The sequence below is a fragment of the Piliocolobus tephrosceles genome, chromosome 2 (assembly GCF_002776525.5).
Source record: "Piliocolobus tephrosceles isolate RC106 chromosome 2, ASM277652v3, whole genome shotgun sequence".
Lineage (NCBI taxonomy): Eukaryota > Metazoa > Chordata > Mammalia > Primates > Cercopithecidae > Piliocolobus > Piliocolobus tephrosceles.
The window spans coordinates 37906644-37920842 of NC_045435.1; the positions used below are offsets into that span (position 1 = coordinate 37906644).

The 14199-nt window shown below is 36.9% G+C and overlaps 1 protein-coding gene across 1 annotated transcript in view; it reads right to left on the bottom strand.

Annotated features, from left to right (window-relative positions):
* Window positions 1-14199, bottom strand: part of IQCB1 (IQ motif containing B1) — a 76399-nt gene that overhangs the window by 55963 nt on the left and 6237 nt on the right. The window contains exons 4-5 of the mRNA XM_023214512.1: window positions 13822-13984; window positions 11464-11593 (exon numbers count right to left, since the gene is read on the bottom strand). Coding sequence (XP_023070280.1) covers window positions 11464-11593; window positions 13822-13984 — 293 coding nt within the window. The remainder of the gene's footprint in view (window positions 1-11463; window positions 11594-13821; window positions 13985-14199) is intronic.

Genomic DNA, 14199 nt, shown 5'->3' on the forward strand with positions numbered 1-14199 from the left:
CAGCGAGAGCTGAAGCAGGCGAGGCATCACCTCTCCTGGGAAGCTCAAGAGGGAAGGGAATTCCTTTTCCTAGCCAAGGGAAATTGAGACACTCAACACCTGGAAAATCGGGTAACTCCCACCCTAATACTGTGCTTTACCAAGGGTCTTAGCAAATGGCTCACCAGGAGATTATATCCCACACCTGGCCTGGAGGGTCCCATGCCCACGGAGCCTCCCTCATTGCTAGCACAGGAGTCAGAGATCTAACTGCAAGGTGGCAGCGAGGCTGGGGGAGGGGCACCTGCCATTGCAGAGGCTTAAGTAAATAAACAAAGCTGCCAGGAAGCTCGAATTGGGTGGCGCCCACTGCAGCTCAAGGAGGCCTGCCTGTCTCGGTAGACTCCACCTCTGGGGACAGGGCATAGCTGAACAAAAAGCAGAAGAAACCTCTGCAGATGTAAAAGTCCCTGTCTGATAGCTTTGAAGAGAGCAGTGGTTCTCCCAGCACGGAGGTTGAGATCTGAGAATGGACAGACTGCCTGCTCAAGTGGGTCCCTGACCCCTGAGTAGCCTAACTAGGAGACATCCCCTACTAGGTGCAGACTGACACATCACACCTCACACGGCTGGGTACACCCTAAGATGAAGCTTCCAGAGCAAGAATCAGACAGCAACACTCACTGTGCAGCAATATTCTATTTTCTGCAGCCTCTGCTGCTGATACCCAGGCAAACAGGGTCTGGAGTGGACCTCAAGCAAACTCCAACAGACCTGCAGCTGAGGGTCCTGACTGTTAGAAGGAAAACTAACAAACAGAAAGGACACCCACACAAAAACCCCATCAGTACGTCACCATCACCAAAGACCAAAGGCAAATAAAACCACAAAGATGGGGAAAAAGCAGTGCAGAAAAGCTGGAAATTCAAAAAATCAGAGCGCATCTCCCCCTCCAAAGGAATGCAGCTCATCACCAGCAACGGAACAAAGATGGACAGAGAATGACTTTGATGAGTTGAGAGAAAAAGGCGTCAGTCGATCAAACTTTCTCAGAAAAACGCATCAGTCGATCAAACTTCTCAAAGGCGTCAGTCGATCAAACTTCTAAAGGAGGAACTATGTAACCAGTGCAAAGAAACTAAAAATCTTGAAAAAAGAATGGAAGAATGGATAACTAGAATAATCAATGCAGAGAAGACCTTAAAAGAACTGATAGAGATGAAAACCATGACACGAGAAACACGTGACAAATGCACAAGCTTCAGTAACTGACTCGATCAACTGGAAGAAAGATTATCAGTGATTGAAGATCAAATGAATGAAATGAAGTGAGAAGAGAAATGTAGAGAAAAAAGAGTAAAAAGAAATGAACAAAGCCCTCAAGAAATATGGGATTATGTGAAAAGACCAAATCTATATCTGATTGGTGTGCCTGAAAGTGACGGGGAAAATAGAACCAAGCTAGAAAACACTCTGCAGGATATCATCCAGGAGAACTTCCCCAACCTAGTAGGGCTGGCCAACATACAAATTCAGGAAATACAGAGAATGCCACAAAGATACTCCTCGAGAAGAGCAACTCCAAGACACATAATTGTCAGATTCATCAAAGTAGAAATGAAGGAAAAAATGTTAAGGGCAGCCAGAGAAAAAGGTCGGGTTACACACAAAGGGAAGCCCATCAGACTAACAGCAGATCTCTTGGCAGAAACTTTACAAGCCAGAAGAGAGTGGTGGCCAATATTCAACATTCTTAAAGAAAAGAATTTTAAACCCAGAATTTCATATCCAGCCAAACTAAGTTTCATCAGTGAAGGAGAAATAAAATCCTTTACAGACGAGCAAATGCTTAGAGATTTTGTCACTACCAGGCCTGCCCTACAAGAGATCCTGAAGGAAGCACTAAACATGGAAAGGAACAACCGGTACCAGCCATTGCAAAAAACATGTCAAAATATAAAGTCCATCAATTCTAGGAAGAAACTGCATCAACTAACAAACAAAATAACCAGTTAATATCATAATGGCAGGATCAAGTTCACACATAACAATATTAACCTTAAATGTAAATGAACTAAATGCTCCAATTAAAAGACACAGACTGGCAAACTGGATAAAGAGTCAAGACCCATCAGTCTGCTGTATTCAGGAGACCCATCTCACATGCAGAGACACACATAGGCTCAAAATAAAGGGATGGAGGAAGAGCTACCAAGCAAATGGAAAACAAAAAAAAGCAGGGGTTGCAATCCTAGTCTCTGATAAAATAGACTTCTAAACCATCAAAAATCAAAAGAGACAAAGAAGGCCATTACATATTGGTAAAGGGATCGATTCATCAGGAAGAGCTAACTAAACTAAATATATATGCACCCAATACAGGAGCACCCAAATTCATAAAGCAAGTCCTTAGAGACTTACAAAGAGACTTAGACACCCATACAATAATAACGGGAGACTTTAACACCCCACTGTCAACATTAGACAGATCAACGAGACAGAAAGCTAACAAGGATATCCAGGAATGGAACTCAACTCTGCACCAAGCGGACCTAATAGACATCTACAGAACTCTCTACCCCAAATCAACAGACTATACATTCTTCTCAGCACCACATCACACTTATTCCAAAACTGACCACATAGTTGGAAGTAAAGCAATCCTCAGCAAATGTAAAAGAACAGAAATTATAACAAACTGTCTCTCAGACCACAGTGCAATCAAATTAGAACTCAGAACTAAAAAACTCAATCAAAACCGCTCAACTACATGGAAACTGAACAACCTGCTCCTGAATTACTACTGGGTACATAACGCAATGAAGGCAGAAATAAAGATGTTCTTTGAAACCAATGAGAACAAAGACACAACATACCAGAATGTCTGGGACACATTTAAAGCAGTGTGTGGAGGGAAATTTATAGCACTAAATGCCCACAAAAGAAAGCGGGAAAGATCTAAAATTGACACCCCAACATCACAATTAAAAGAACTAGAGAAGCAAGAGCAAACACATTCAAAAGCTAGCAGAAGGCAAGAAATAACTAAGATCAGAGCAGAACTGAAGGAGATAGAGACACAAAAAACTCTCCAAAAAAATCAATGAATCCAGAAGTTGGTTTTTTGAAAAGATCAACAAAATTGATAGACCACTAGCAAGACTAATAAAGAAGAAAAGAGAGAAGAATCAAATAGACACAATAAAAAATGATAAAGGGGATATCACCACCAACCCCACAGAAATACAAATTACCATCAGAGAATATTATAAACACCTCTATGCAAATAAACTAGAAAACCCAGAAGAAATGGATAATTTCCTGGACACTTACACTCTTCCAAGACTAAACCAGGAAGAAGTTGAATCCCTAAATAGACCAATAGCAGGCTCTGAAATTGAGGCAATAATTAATAGCCTACCAACCAAAAAAAGTCCAGGATCAGACGGATTCACAGCCAAATTCTATCAGAGGTACAGGGAGGAGCTGGTACCATTCCTTCTGAAACTATTCCAATCAACAGAAAAAGAGGGAATCCTCCCTAACTCATTTTATGAGGCCAACATCATCCTGATACCAAAGCCTGACAGAGACACAACAAAAAAAGAGAATTTTAGACCAATATCCCTGATGAACATCGATGCAAAAATCCTCAATACAATACTGGCAAACCAAATCCAGCAGCACATCAAAAAGTTTATCCACCATGATCAAGTGGGCTCCATCCCTGGGATGCAAGGCTGGTTCAACATTCGCAAATCAATAAATGTAATCCAGCGTATAAACAGAACCAAAGACAAAAACCACGTGAATATGTAATACATGAAGAAAAGGCCTTTGACAAAATTCAACAGCCCTTCATGCTAAAAACTCCTAATAAATTCGGTATTGATGGAACATATCACAAAATAATAAGAGCTATTATGACAAACCCACAGCCAATATCATACTGAATGGGCAAAAACTGGAAAAATTCCCTTTGAAAACTGGCACAAGACAGGGATGCTTTCTCTTACCACTCCTATTCAACATAGTGTTGGAAGTTCTGGCTAGGGCAATCAGGCAAGAGAAAGAAATCAAGGGTATTCAGTTAGGAAAGGAAGAAGTCAAATTGTCCCTGTTTGCAGATGACATGATTGTATATTTAGAAAACCCCATCGTCTCAGCCCAAAATCTCCTTAAGCTGATAAGCAACTTCAGCAAAGTCTCAGGATACAAAATTAATGTGCAAAAATCACAAGCATATATACCAGTAACAGACAAACAGAGAGCCGAATCATGAATGAACTTCCATTCACAATTGCTTCAAAGAGAATAAAATACCTAGGAATCCAACTTACAAGGGATGTAAAGGACCTCTTCAAGGAGAACTACAAACTACTGCTCAGTGAAATAAAAGAGGACACAAACAAATGGAAGAACATACCATGCTCATGGATAGGAAAAATCAATATTGTAAAAATGGCCATACTGCCCAAGGTGATTTATAGATTCAATGCCATCCCCATCAAGCTACCAATGACTTTCTTCACAAAATTGGAAAAAACTGCTTTAAAGTTCATATGGAATCAAAAAAGATCCCGCATTGCCAAGACAATCCTAAGTCAAAAGAACAAAGCTGGAGTCATCATGCGACCTGACTTCAAACTATACTACAAGGCTACAGTAACCAAAACAGCATGGTACTGGTACCAAAACAGAGAAATAGACCAATGGAACAGAACAAAGCCCTCAGAAATAATACCACACATCTGCAGCCATCTGATCTTTGACAAACCTGACAAAAACAAGAAATGTGGAAAGGATTCCCTGTTTAATAAATGGTGTTGGGAAAATTGGCTAGCCATAAGTAGAAAGCTGTAACTGGATCCTTTCCTTACTCCTTATACGAAAATTAATTCAAGATGGATTAGACACTTAAATGTTAGACCTAATACCATAAAAACCCTAGAAGAAAACCTAGGTAATACCATTCAGGACATAGGCATGGGCAAGGACTTCATGTCTAAAATACCAAAAGCAATTGCAACAAAAGCCAAAATTGACAAATAGGATCTAATTAAACTAAAGAGCTTCTGCACAGCAAAAGAAATTACCACCAGAGTGAACAGGCAACCTACAGAATGGGAGAAAATTTTTGCAATCTACTTATCTGACAAAGGGCTAATATCCAGAACCTACAAAGAATTCAAACAAATTTACAAGAAAAAAGCAAAGAACCCCATCAAAAAGTGGGCAAAGGATATGAACAGACACTTCACAAAAGAAGACCTTCATACAGCCAACAGACACATGAAAAAATGCTCATCATCACTGACCATCAGAGAAATGCAAATCAAAACCGCAATGAGATACCATCTCACACCAGTTAGAATGGCAATCATGAAAAAATCAGGAAACAACAGGTGCTGGAAAGGATATGGAGAAATAGGAACACTTTTATACTGTTGGTGGGACTGTAAACTAGTTCAACTATTGTGGAAAACAGTGTGGCGATTCCTCAAGGATCTAGAACTAGAAATACCGTTTAACCCAGCCATCCCATTACTGGGTATATACCCAAAGGATTATAAATCATGCTGCTATAAAGATACATGCACACTTATGTTTATTGCGGCACTATTCACAATAGCAAAGACTTGGAATCAACCCAAATGTCCATCAGTGACAGACTGGATTAAGAAAATGTGGCACATATACACCATGGAATACTATGCAGTCATAAAAAGGATGAGTTTGTGTCCTTTGTAGGGGCATGGATGCAGCTGGAAACCATCATTCTTAGCAAACTATCAGAAGAACAGAAAACCAAACACTGCATGTTCTCACTCATAGGTGGGAATTGAACAATGAGGTCACTTGGATACAGGAAGGGGAACATCACACACCAGGGCCTATTGTGGGGAAGGGACAGGGGGGAGGGATAGCATTAGGAGATATACCTAATGTAAATGACAAGTTAATGGGTACAGCACACCAACATGGCACATATATACATATGTAACAAACCTGCACGTTGTGCACATGTACCCTAGAACTTAAAATATAATAATAAAAAAATTAAAAAAAAAAAAAAGAAAATGTGGTAGCAATATGCCATGGAATGCTATGCAGCCATTAAAAAGAACAGGATCATGTCTTTTGCAGGAACATGGATGCAGCTAGAGGTTATTATCCTCAGCAAATTAACACAGGAACAGAAAAACAAATACTGCATGTTCTGACTTTTAAGTGGGAGCTAAATGATAAGAACTTACGAACACAAAGAAGGAAACAACAGACACTGGGGTCTACTTTAGTGGGGAGGGTGAAAGGAGGGAGAGGAACAGAAAAGATAACTATTGGGTACTGGGTTTAATACATGGGTGATGAAATAATATGTGCAACAAACTACCACAACATGTGTTTACCTATGTAACAAACCTTCACATGTACCCCCAAACCTAAAATAAAAGTTAAAAAAAAGAAAAAAAAAAGTTAATTAAAATAAAAAAAGAAAGAACTCAAAACTGAGAATATTTTTAAAAATAGAATAAAATGTAATAGAAAAAAAAAGTGTCTTCACTGTTGTAGAATCAAGTTCAAACTCTTTTTCTGCTTTTTCCTTTTTTTTTTTTAAGAGAGAAGATCTTGCTCTGTTGCCAAAGCTGGGGTGCAGTGACATGACCATAGCTCACTACAGCCATGAGCTTCTGTGCTCAAGCAATCCTCCTGCCCTAGCCTCCTGAGTAGCTAGGAAGACAGGTATATGCCACCACACTTGGCTAGGTCTTTCTGTGTTGCCCAGGTTGGTCTTGAGCTCCTGGGGTAAAGTGATCTATAATCTCAGCCTCCCAAAGTGCTGGGATTATACAGGCGTGAGCCACCACATTTGGCCTTCAATCTTTCTGAATGAGAATACTCTAACTCTGGTAGGTATCTGCTCTGGGACTCAAAGATGCCATACTTATTCCTCTTTTCTAGTCTTGTCCATTTCCCTTGCCTATAATGCCCTCATATTTCCAAATCTCACCCATGCTTTAGAGATAGAGAGACCAGGTACCATTGGCCCCACAAAGTTTTTTCAAATCACTCTTGTTCACATTGGTTGTCCCCTGCTCTTCTTCTTTATAGAGCTTACTTTCCTGTTAGTTATGGGCCAGAAAATATTTTAGGCATTACAGTCTCTAGAAACTACTGAACTCTACAGCTATAGTGAAAGTAGTCATGGATAATATAAACAAATAGGTATAGCTGTGTTCTAATACAATTTAATTTAAAAAAATAAGCTGGATTTAGCCAACAGGCCATAGTTTGTTGACCCATGCTTTGCTGACAAAATGTATAAACTCGTGAAAAAATATAAAAAGCAATTGTTTGAAGGTTTTAGATGGCAAGCAAAGGCACACAGACATGACCCTGAAGTAAAATGCACTGACTGAAATCAAAATTTATCTTGTGTGCTTGTCAAACACTATTCTAGGTGTTTCTGTAAGGGTATTTTTAGATGAGTTTAACATTTAAATTTTTAGTCTGAGTAAAGCAGATTGCTTTCCTTAATGTGGGTGAGCCTCATACAATCAGTTGAAGGCTTGAGTAGAACAAAAGATTGAACCTCTCCCACATAAAGGAAAATTCCTCTTGCCTGACTGCCTTTGAGTTGGGACATCATTTTTTCCTGACTTTAGAGTCAAACTGAAACACTACTTCTTCATAGATCTTGAGCCTGCTGGCATTTGGACTGGCACTATGCTGTCAGTTCTCCAGATTCTAAGGCCTTTAAACTCAGACTAGGCCATCAGCTCTCCTGGGTCTCCAGCTTACCAACTGCAAATCTCAGGACTTGTTAGCCTCCATAATTGCCAATTCCTTATAATTGAGCACTTTCTCTTTCTTTCTCTCTCTCCATATATCTTCTATTGGTTCTGTTTTTCTGGAGAAACCCAACTAATATGCCTGGCTTTTCCCAGTGTGTGTTTATTAACACAGTGAAAAGAGTTCAAATAAGAAGTTGCAGCAATTACCAGCAATTTCATCATTTGCCTAGTGCTGGGTATACAGAGTTTGGAGTCTAGGTTCTTCCAGGTCAGATGGTCTGGGTTAACATGGTGGGCTTTCCATTTAAACCACAGAAGGATCCCACCTTAGGTATAAGGACTGTGAACCAGGACTAAGGGCAATACTCTAACAGCAAAACTGAAATAAACCTCTCCATAGAAAGGCTAAAACCAAAACTCCACAGGAACAATTGACCTGCCAGAATTTAACTGCTCTCAAGTCTTCAGAGAAAGATATGAATTTCTATAATGTGTCATTCATGGTGTCCAGTATAAAACAAAAAATTAATAGACATGTGAAGAAGCAGAAAAATTTGACCCAGTATTAAGAGAAAAAACAGGTATTAAAAGACTCTCAAATGATCCAGGTATTGGATTTATAAACAATAACTTAAAACTAACTATAATAAGTATGGTAAACAATCTGTAAGAGAAGCAAATAAAAATCATAGAACAATACAATGTATGAAATGAAAAATTCACTAGGTAGGATTATTAGCACATTAGACACTGCAGAAGATAGGGTCAGTGTACTTGAAAACGGACCAATAGAAATTACCGAAACTGAAGTAAACAACAACAACAAAAGGATGAAGACAGCCTCAATAACCAGAAGTCCCAGAGGGAAGGTAGAGAGAATAGGACAAAAAAAGTATTTGAAAAAATATTAGCTGAAAATTTTCTTAATATGAATACAATAACTCAGATACATGAAGCTCAGGATCTCCAAGCAAGATAGACACCAGGAAATCTACAATAAGGTTAATCAAAGTAAAATTACAGAAAATAAAACAAAATAAACCAAACAAAGAGAACATCTTAAAGAAGCCAAAGATAAAAATGTGCAATATGTATAGGAGAATGACGACAAGAATGAAGGCTGAATTTACATCAGAAACAAAAGATGCCAAAGACAATGGAAAAAAAATCTTTAAAGTGCAAAAAGGGGGAAAAATTGATGAAGTAGAATTATACACATGCAACAGAAATATTCCTCAGAAATGAAGGCATCATGAAGACATTTTCAGATAACCAAAAAGCTGAGATATTTCATTACCAGCGGAATTGCACTGTTCTACTGTGCAAAAGATATGCTAAAGGAGGCTGTCAGGCTTAAAGGAAATGATACCAAATGAAAATTCAGATCTGTTTAAAGGAATAAAGACAATCAGACATAGTAGATATAAAAAATCATTTTTCTTTCATTTCTTTAAATTATTGAAAAGTCAATACACTATTTAAAGTAAAAATAACACATGGTGGATTTTATAATATATGTAAAATATATGACAAAATAGTACAAAAGATGGAAAGTGGGAACAAATTTTTTAAAAATAGCATAATGGTAGAATTAAACCCAACCATACCACAAATTAGATTAAATGCAAGTAAATGATACCATTTAAAACAACAGCTTGTCAGACTAGATGAAAAAGCAAGACCTGACAATATGCTATTTAAAATAGACTCACTTTAAGTATAAGACGGAGATTAAAAAGTAAAGGGTTGAGAAATGATGTACAATAGTCTCCTCCTTATCCATGGAAGACATGTTCCAAGACCCCCAGTGGATGCCTGACAGTGTGGATAGTACTGAACCCTATATATATATATTTTTTTAATCTGAAAACTGAGAACGGTTACTAAGTGACCAATCGGCAGGTAGCCTATATGGTGCTGATACACTGGTCATGGGGTGCTTCACATCCCGGGAAGGACACTATGAGATTTCATCATGCTATGCAGAGCAGCATGCCATTTAAAATTTAACTGTTTATTTCTGGAATCCTCCATTTAATATTTTTGAACCACTATTGGCCATGGGTAACTGAAACCATGAAAGGTGAAACTGCAGAAAGTGTATCATGTAAACACTAATTATAAGAAAACTGGAGTGGCAATATTCGTAATAATAAACAAAGTAGACTTCAAGATAAGGTGTATTACCAGAGATAAAGAAGATCATTTCATGTGACCTGAGTCCATGAGTAAGGTTAAAAAAAGAAAAAAAAAAAAAAAAACCATTTCACAATGATAATAGCTTTCATTCATCCAGAAGATATAATATTCCTAAATGTGTATGTATCTAATCACAGAGTTTGGTAATACATGAAGCAAAACCATATGGAACTAAAGACAAAATTAGACAAATCCACAATCATAGTTGGAAATTTTAATACCCTTGCTCACTAAAAAGTAGAAATGCAGACAAGAAAAAAAAAAGAGAATTTAGAAGACTTCAACAACTCTACTAACCAAATTGACCTAATTAATGTTTATAGAACATTACACACAACTGCAGAGTTCGCATTTGGGTATACAAGTAATCCTAGCTTTTGCATGGCACCAGATTAAATAAAACTTGTGCATATTAAAACCTTTGCATGGTTCTGATATGAACAAGTTTCAGTTAAGATGGAACTGTGCAAAGCAAAGGTTTCTTTCTTTTTTTTTTTTTTTTTTTAGATGGAGTTTTGCTCTCGTTGCCCAAGGGGAGTGCAATGGCACAATCTTGGCTCGCTGCAACCTCCACCTCCTGGGTTGAAGTGATCCTCCTGCCTCAGCCTCCCAAGTAGCTGGGATTATAGTTATGCGCCACCACACCTGGCTAATTTTGTATTTTTAGTAGAGCCAGGGTTTCTCCATGTGGGTCAGGCTGATCTCAAACTCCCGACCTTAGGAGATCCGCCCACCTTGGCCTCCCAAACTGCTGGGATTACAGGCATGAGCCACTGCGCTCGGCCCACAAAAGTTTATTTTAACAGAATATTCACAAAGATAAAACATATGGGGAGGGCCATAAAACAAGTCTGAAAAAATTCCAAAGGATTGAAATGGTATAGAGAATGTTATCTGACCAAAACATTATTAAATTAGAAATTGATAACAAGTATCTAGTAGATCTTCAAATATTTGGAAATTAAGCAATACACTTCTAAATCCCTGGGTCAAAAAACAGCATATGTATAGCATCTAGCATAATGCAATCAATAAATACTTGAAAAGACCCCTATGTTTGGGTTGAATATTTTGATTGGAGAAGATATGAGAGATCAAATAGGAAGTTCACCTTTATTCTTCACTATTGGAGCTACTCAGAAAAGCCCTAGCCCTAGAGAACATACGTTCCTCTACTGTTAATTTAAGTAAAAAGTATGTTTAGAAAGATGTTATGGAAATAACTGTCTATGGGTGCTGCCCAACAAGTAAAGTAGCAAGGCGGATCCTTCGAAAAATCAATCGGCATGCTTCATTAAAAATTTTTCCAACATCTTCATTAAAAATTTTTCCAACATAGAGATGATTTTTGGAAGGTTGTAACTTTAAAAATGTTCAAATCCACTACTTCACTTGTACTTTCAGCCAAATATTGCACATTTGAAAAATAACAGAACAGCTTCTCAAGAATTAAACTGATTTAGCTACAAAACACGGAATGAACACATACCTTAGCTGCATTGATAAAACATGTTTGTAATTGTCTACCCAAAAATAGAAAATTTTCTGCAGCTGATGGAAGCAATTCATTGTAAAATTCCTCTGCATCTTCTCCTGGCTCTAAGCCCACACAGCAATGGCTGAAATAAGAGCATAAGTTTGTGTAAATTAGAAGTTTACATAGAATGCTCAAGCTTCTAGAGACACTGTGCCTTATTGAGAATTTTTAGTATGCTTTTGTTGCCAAGCCAATAAAGAATTTTTGTCGAAAAATTAACAACTTTCTAGAAAAGTAAACAGTGGTATGGACCATGCAGGTACTTAGGTCTGGGATTTATATATCCTAAAAACCTACACATTAGCTCATTCAGGAAATAAAAGGCACATGGCTCACAATAAAGAGAAGCTAAGTTTTTGGTGAATTGGCTATAATCATTCTCAAAGCTATAGGATACCTTGAGAGTTTAATTTATGAAAGGCATTTGTGTTAACTAATACATTTTAGACATCCAATAGCTGAAAAATGCCCAGGTAGGATTTGTTTGTAAGGGATACATAAGCAAACCAAACACTAATTTCATACCAGTTTTACCTTCCAATAGATCTACTTTTTGCAAAATATTCACTTGCATATTCCTTATATCAGAGGGACAAACAGCAAAACCTAACTCTAGTAGGAACACCTTACAATATACATTAAAGGAGAGAAAGTCACTTAACATGTCAGAAATCTCAATAATAAAAGGTTTTTCTATGAACTAACATTCAAAACAGCCTCAAACTCAAGAATGTTCTCTATGTGTGTTCTCTAATGAACAAAAACTGCTGTTTGAGTCTTTTCAACAAAATGCATGGACACTAATAAGCAATAACAACTATGTATTGAGCATGTTAAAAATCTAAGTAATCAATGGCAGACTGGATAAAGAAAATGGTATATTTCTTTGGGGTGGTACATATACACCATGTAATACTATGTAGCCATAAAAAAGAACAACATCATGTCCTTTGCAGCAACATGGATGGAGCTGAAGGCCATTAACTTAAGTGAACTAACACAGAAACAGAAAGCCAAACACTGCATATTCTCACTTATAAGTGAGAACAAACACTGAGTATGCAATTTACTTATAAAGCAAACCTCCACATGTACCCCTGAACCTAAAATAAAAGTTAAAAAAAAAAATCTAAGTGGCTAACATTTACATGTATCATTTTTGTTTGTTTGTTTATTTGCACCTGGGTTCCTAAAGTTAATGGGCTAATGCTTACATGTATCAGCTTTTCTTTTCTCTTTGGTTCCTAAAGTTAATTACTTAAGAGTATCTATTTTGACTGAAAGGATTAACAAATGAAATTATGTTTGTGCATTCACAAACATGGGAATTTCTTAAGTCTTGAATTCTACCCATGAGCCTGGCTTAATCAATATCATCATAAACTAGCGTATCTAATCAAACAAAAACATAAGTCTTTATTTACTTAAGAAAATCAATCTTGAAAATTAAAGTATGAAAAGAACATTATATACATTTTTTTAACTGTTCTTTGTGACTGTATACTTTAAATTTGGCCTTTACCAAGTAACACAGTAGGATTAAGCAGCTTAGACATCTAGCATCCAAGACAAACCCTTCCAGTAGGAATAGTTTACTAAACTCAAATGGCTTATTTAGGAAAAACAAAAAAAGAATGCTAGGATCCAGTTAGTAAATACATCCTTTCAGTTACTTAATCAGGAAGTAGCTTAGGCACTAAGAACATCTGGTTTATTTTACTACCTCCTTTTAAAAAATGTTTATTTCTCTTCTATTGATTTCTAGCATGGCAGTAGATCAGGAAATTCTACTTCTAAATTTTATTGACAGTATTTGGGTTGCTTAATGAAATATACAGTTGATAGCTAAATTGATGTAGTGAAATGAATGTTTCTTTATCGGTTCTCCTATAGTACTCGCTTGCATACTTTCATTTTAGCACTGATTTCATTCTGCTTTGTATCATATACTTACATGACTGTCACCCAATCTCTATTTTAAGTTTCTCAAGTAGAGAGCCAGTGCCTTAATTTCTTCACTTCTTTAAAAATTCCTTAGTCAATAAAGAGTATATTAGGCACTTGGAATTCAGTGGTGAGAAAAAAAATGATCACCATCTTCATTAAGCTTGTGGAGGAAAATTTTAGACAGTCAAACAATCTGAAGTAAAATTATGAATAACAACATATAATATGAAGGAAAAGTACAACCAAAACCTACAACAGGAGGTTGCCAATGTTTGTTAGGCAGACAAATAAAAAGCAAATGTTGAAAATCAGAATCAACTACTACATCCCTCAAGAACAAGCTGACTTACTGCTTCATTTTACCTTAATATCTGTGTAAGCTGTGAAATTGTAGTCCAACCACCCTGGATTCGAGAACAATCTTGACTGAGGACCAAGAGGCAATATTGAATGAGATCATAACAATATATATCTTGTTTGATTTTCTTCAACTCTGAGCTTCCTAAAGGTGTGATGTTTATTATTTCTAAGGCAAAAGGAAATAAGATATATTTAATTTTGCTTAATACACCCAGGAGCTATTTGTATTTTTATATGTTGAATAATCACTAAAAATATATTAGAAGGAAAAATTACTGTTCTATTATAGTGTTAAGATTTCTCGAACAAATTTAAAAGAAATGTTAAAATTGTACCAATGATGGAACCGTTTTTCACTTAAAATGCTATCTAATCACAAAA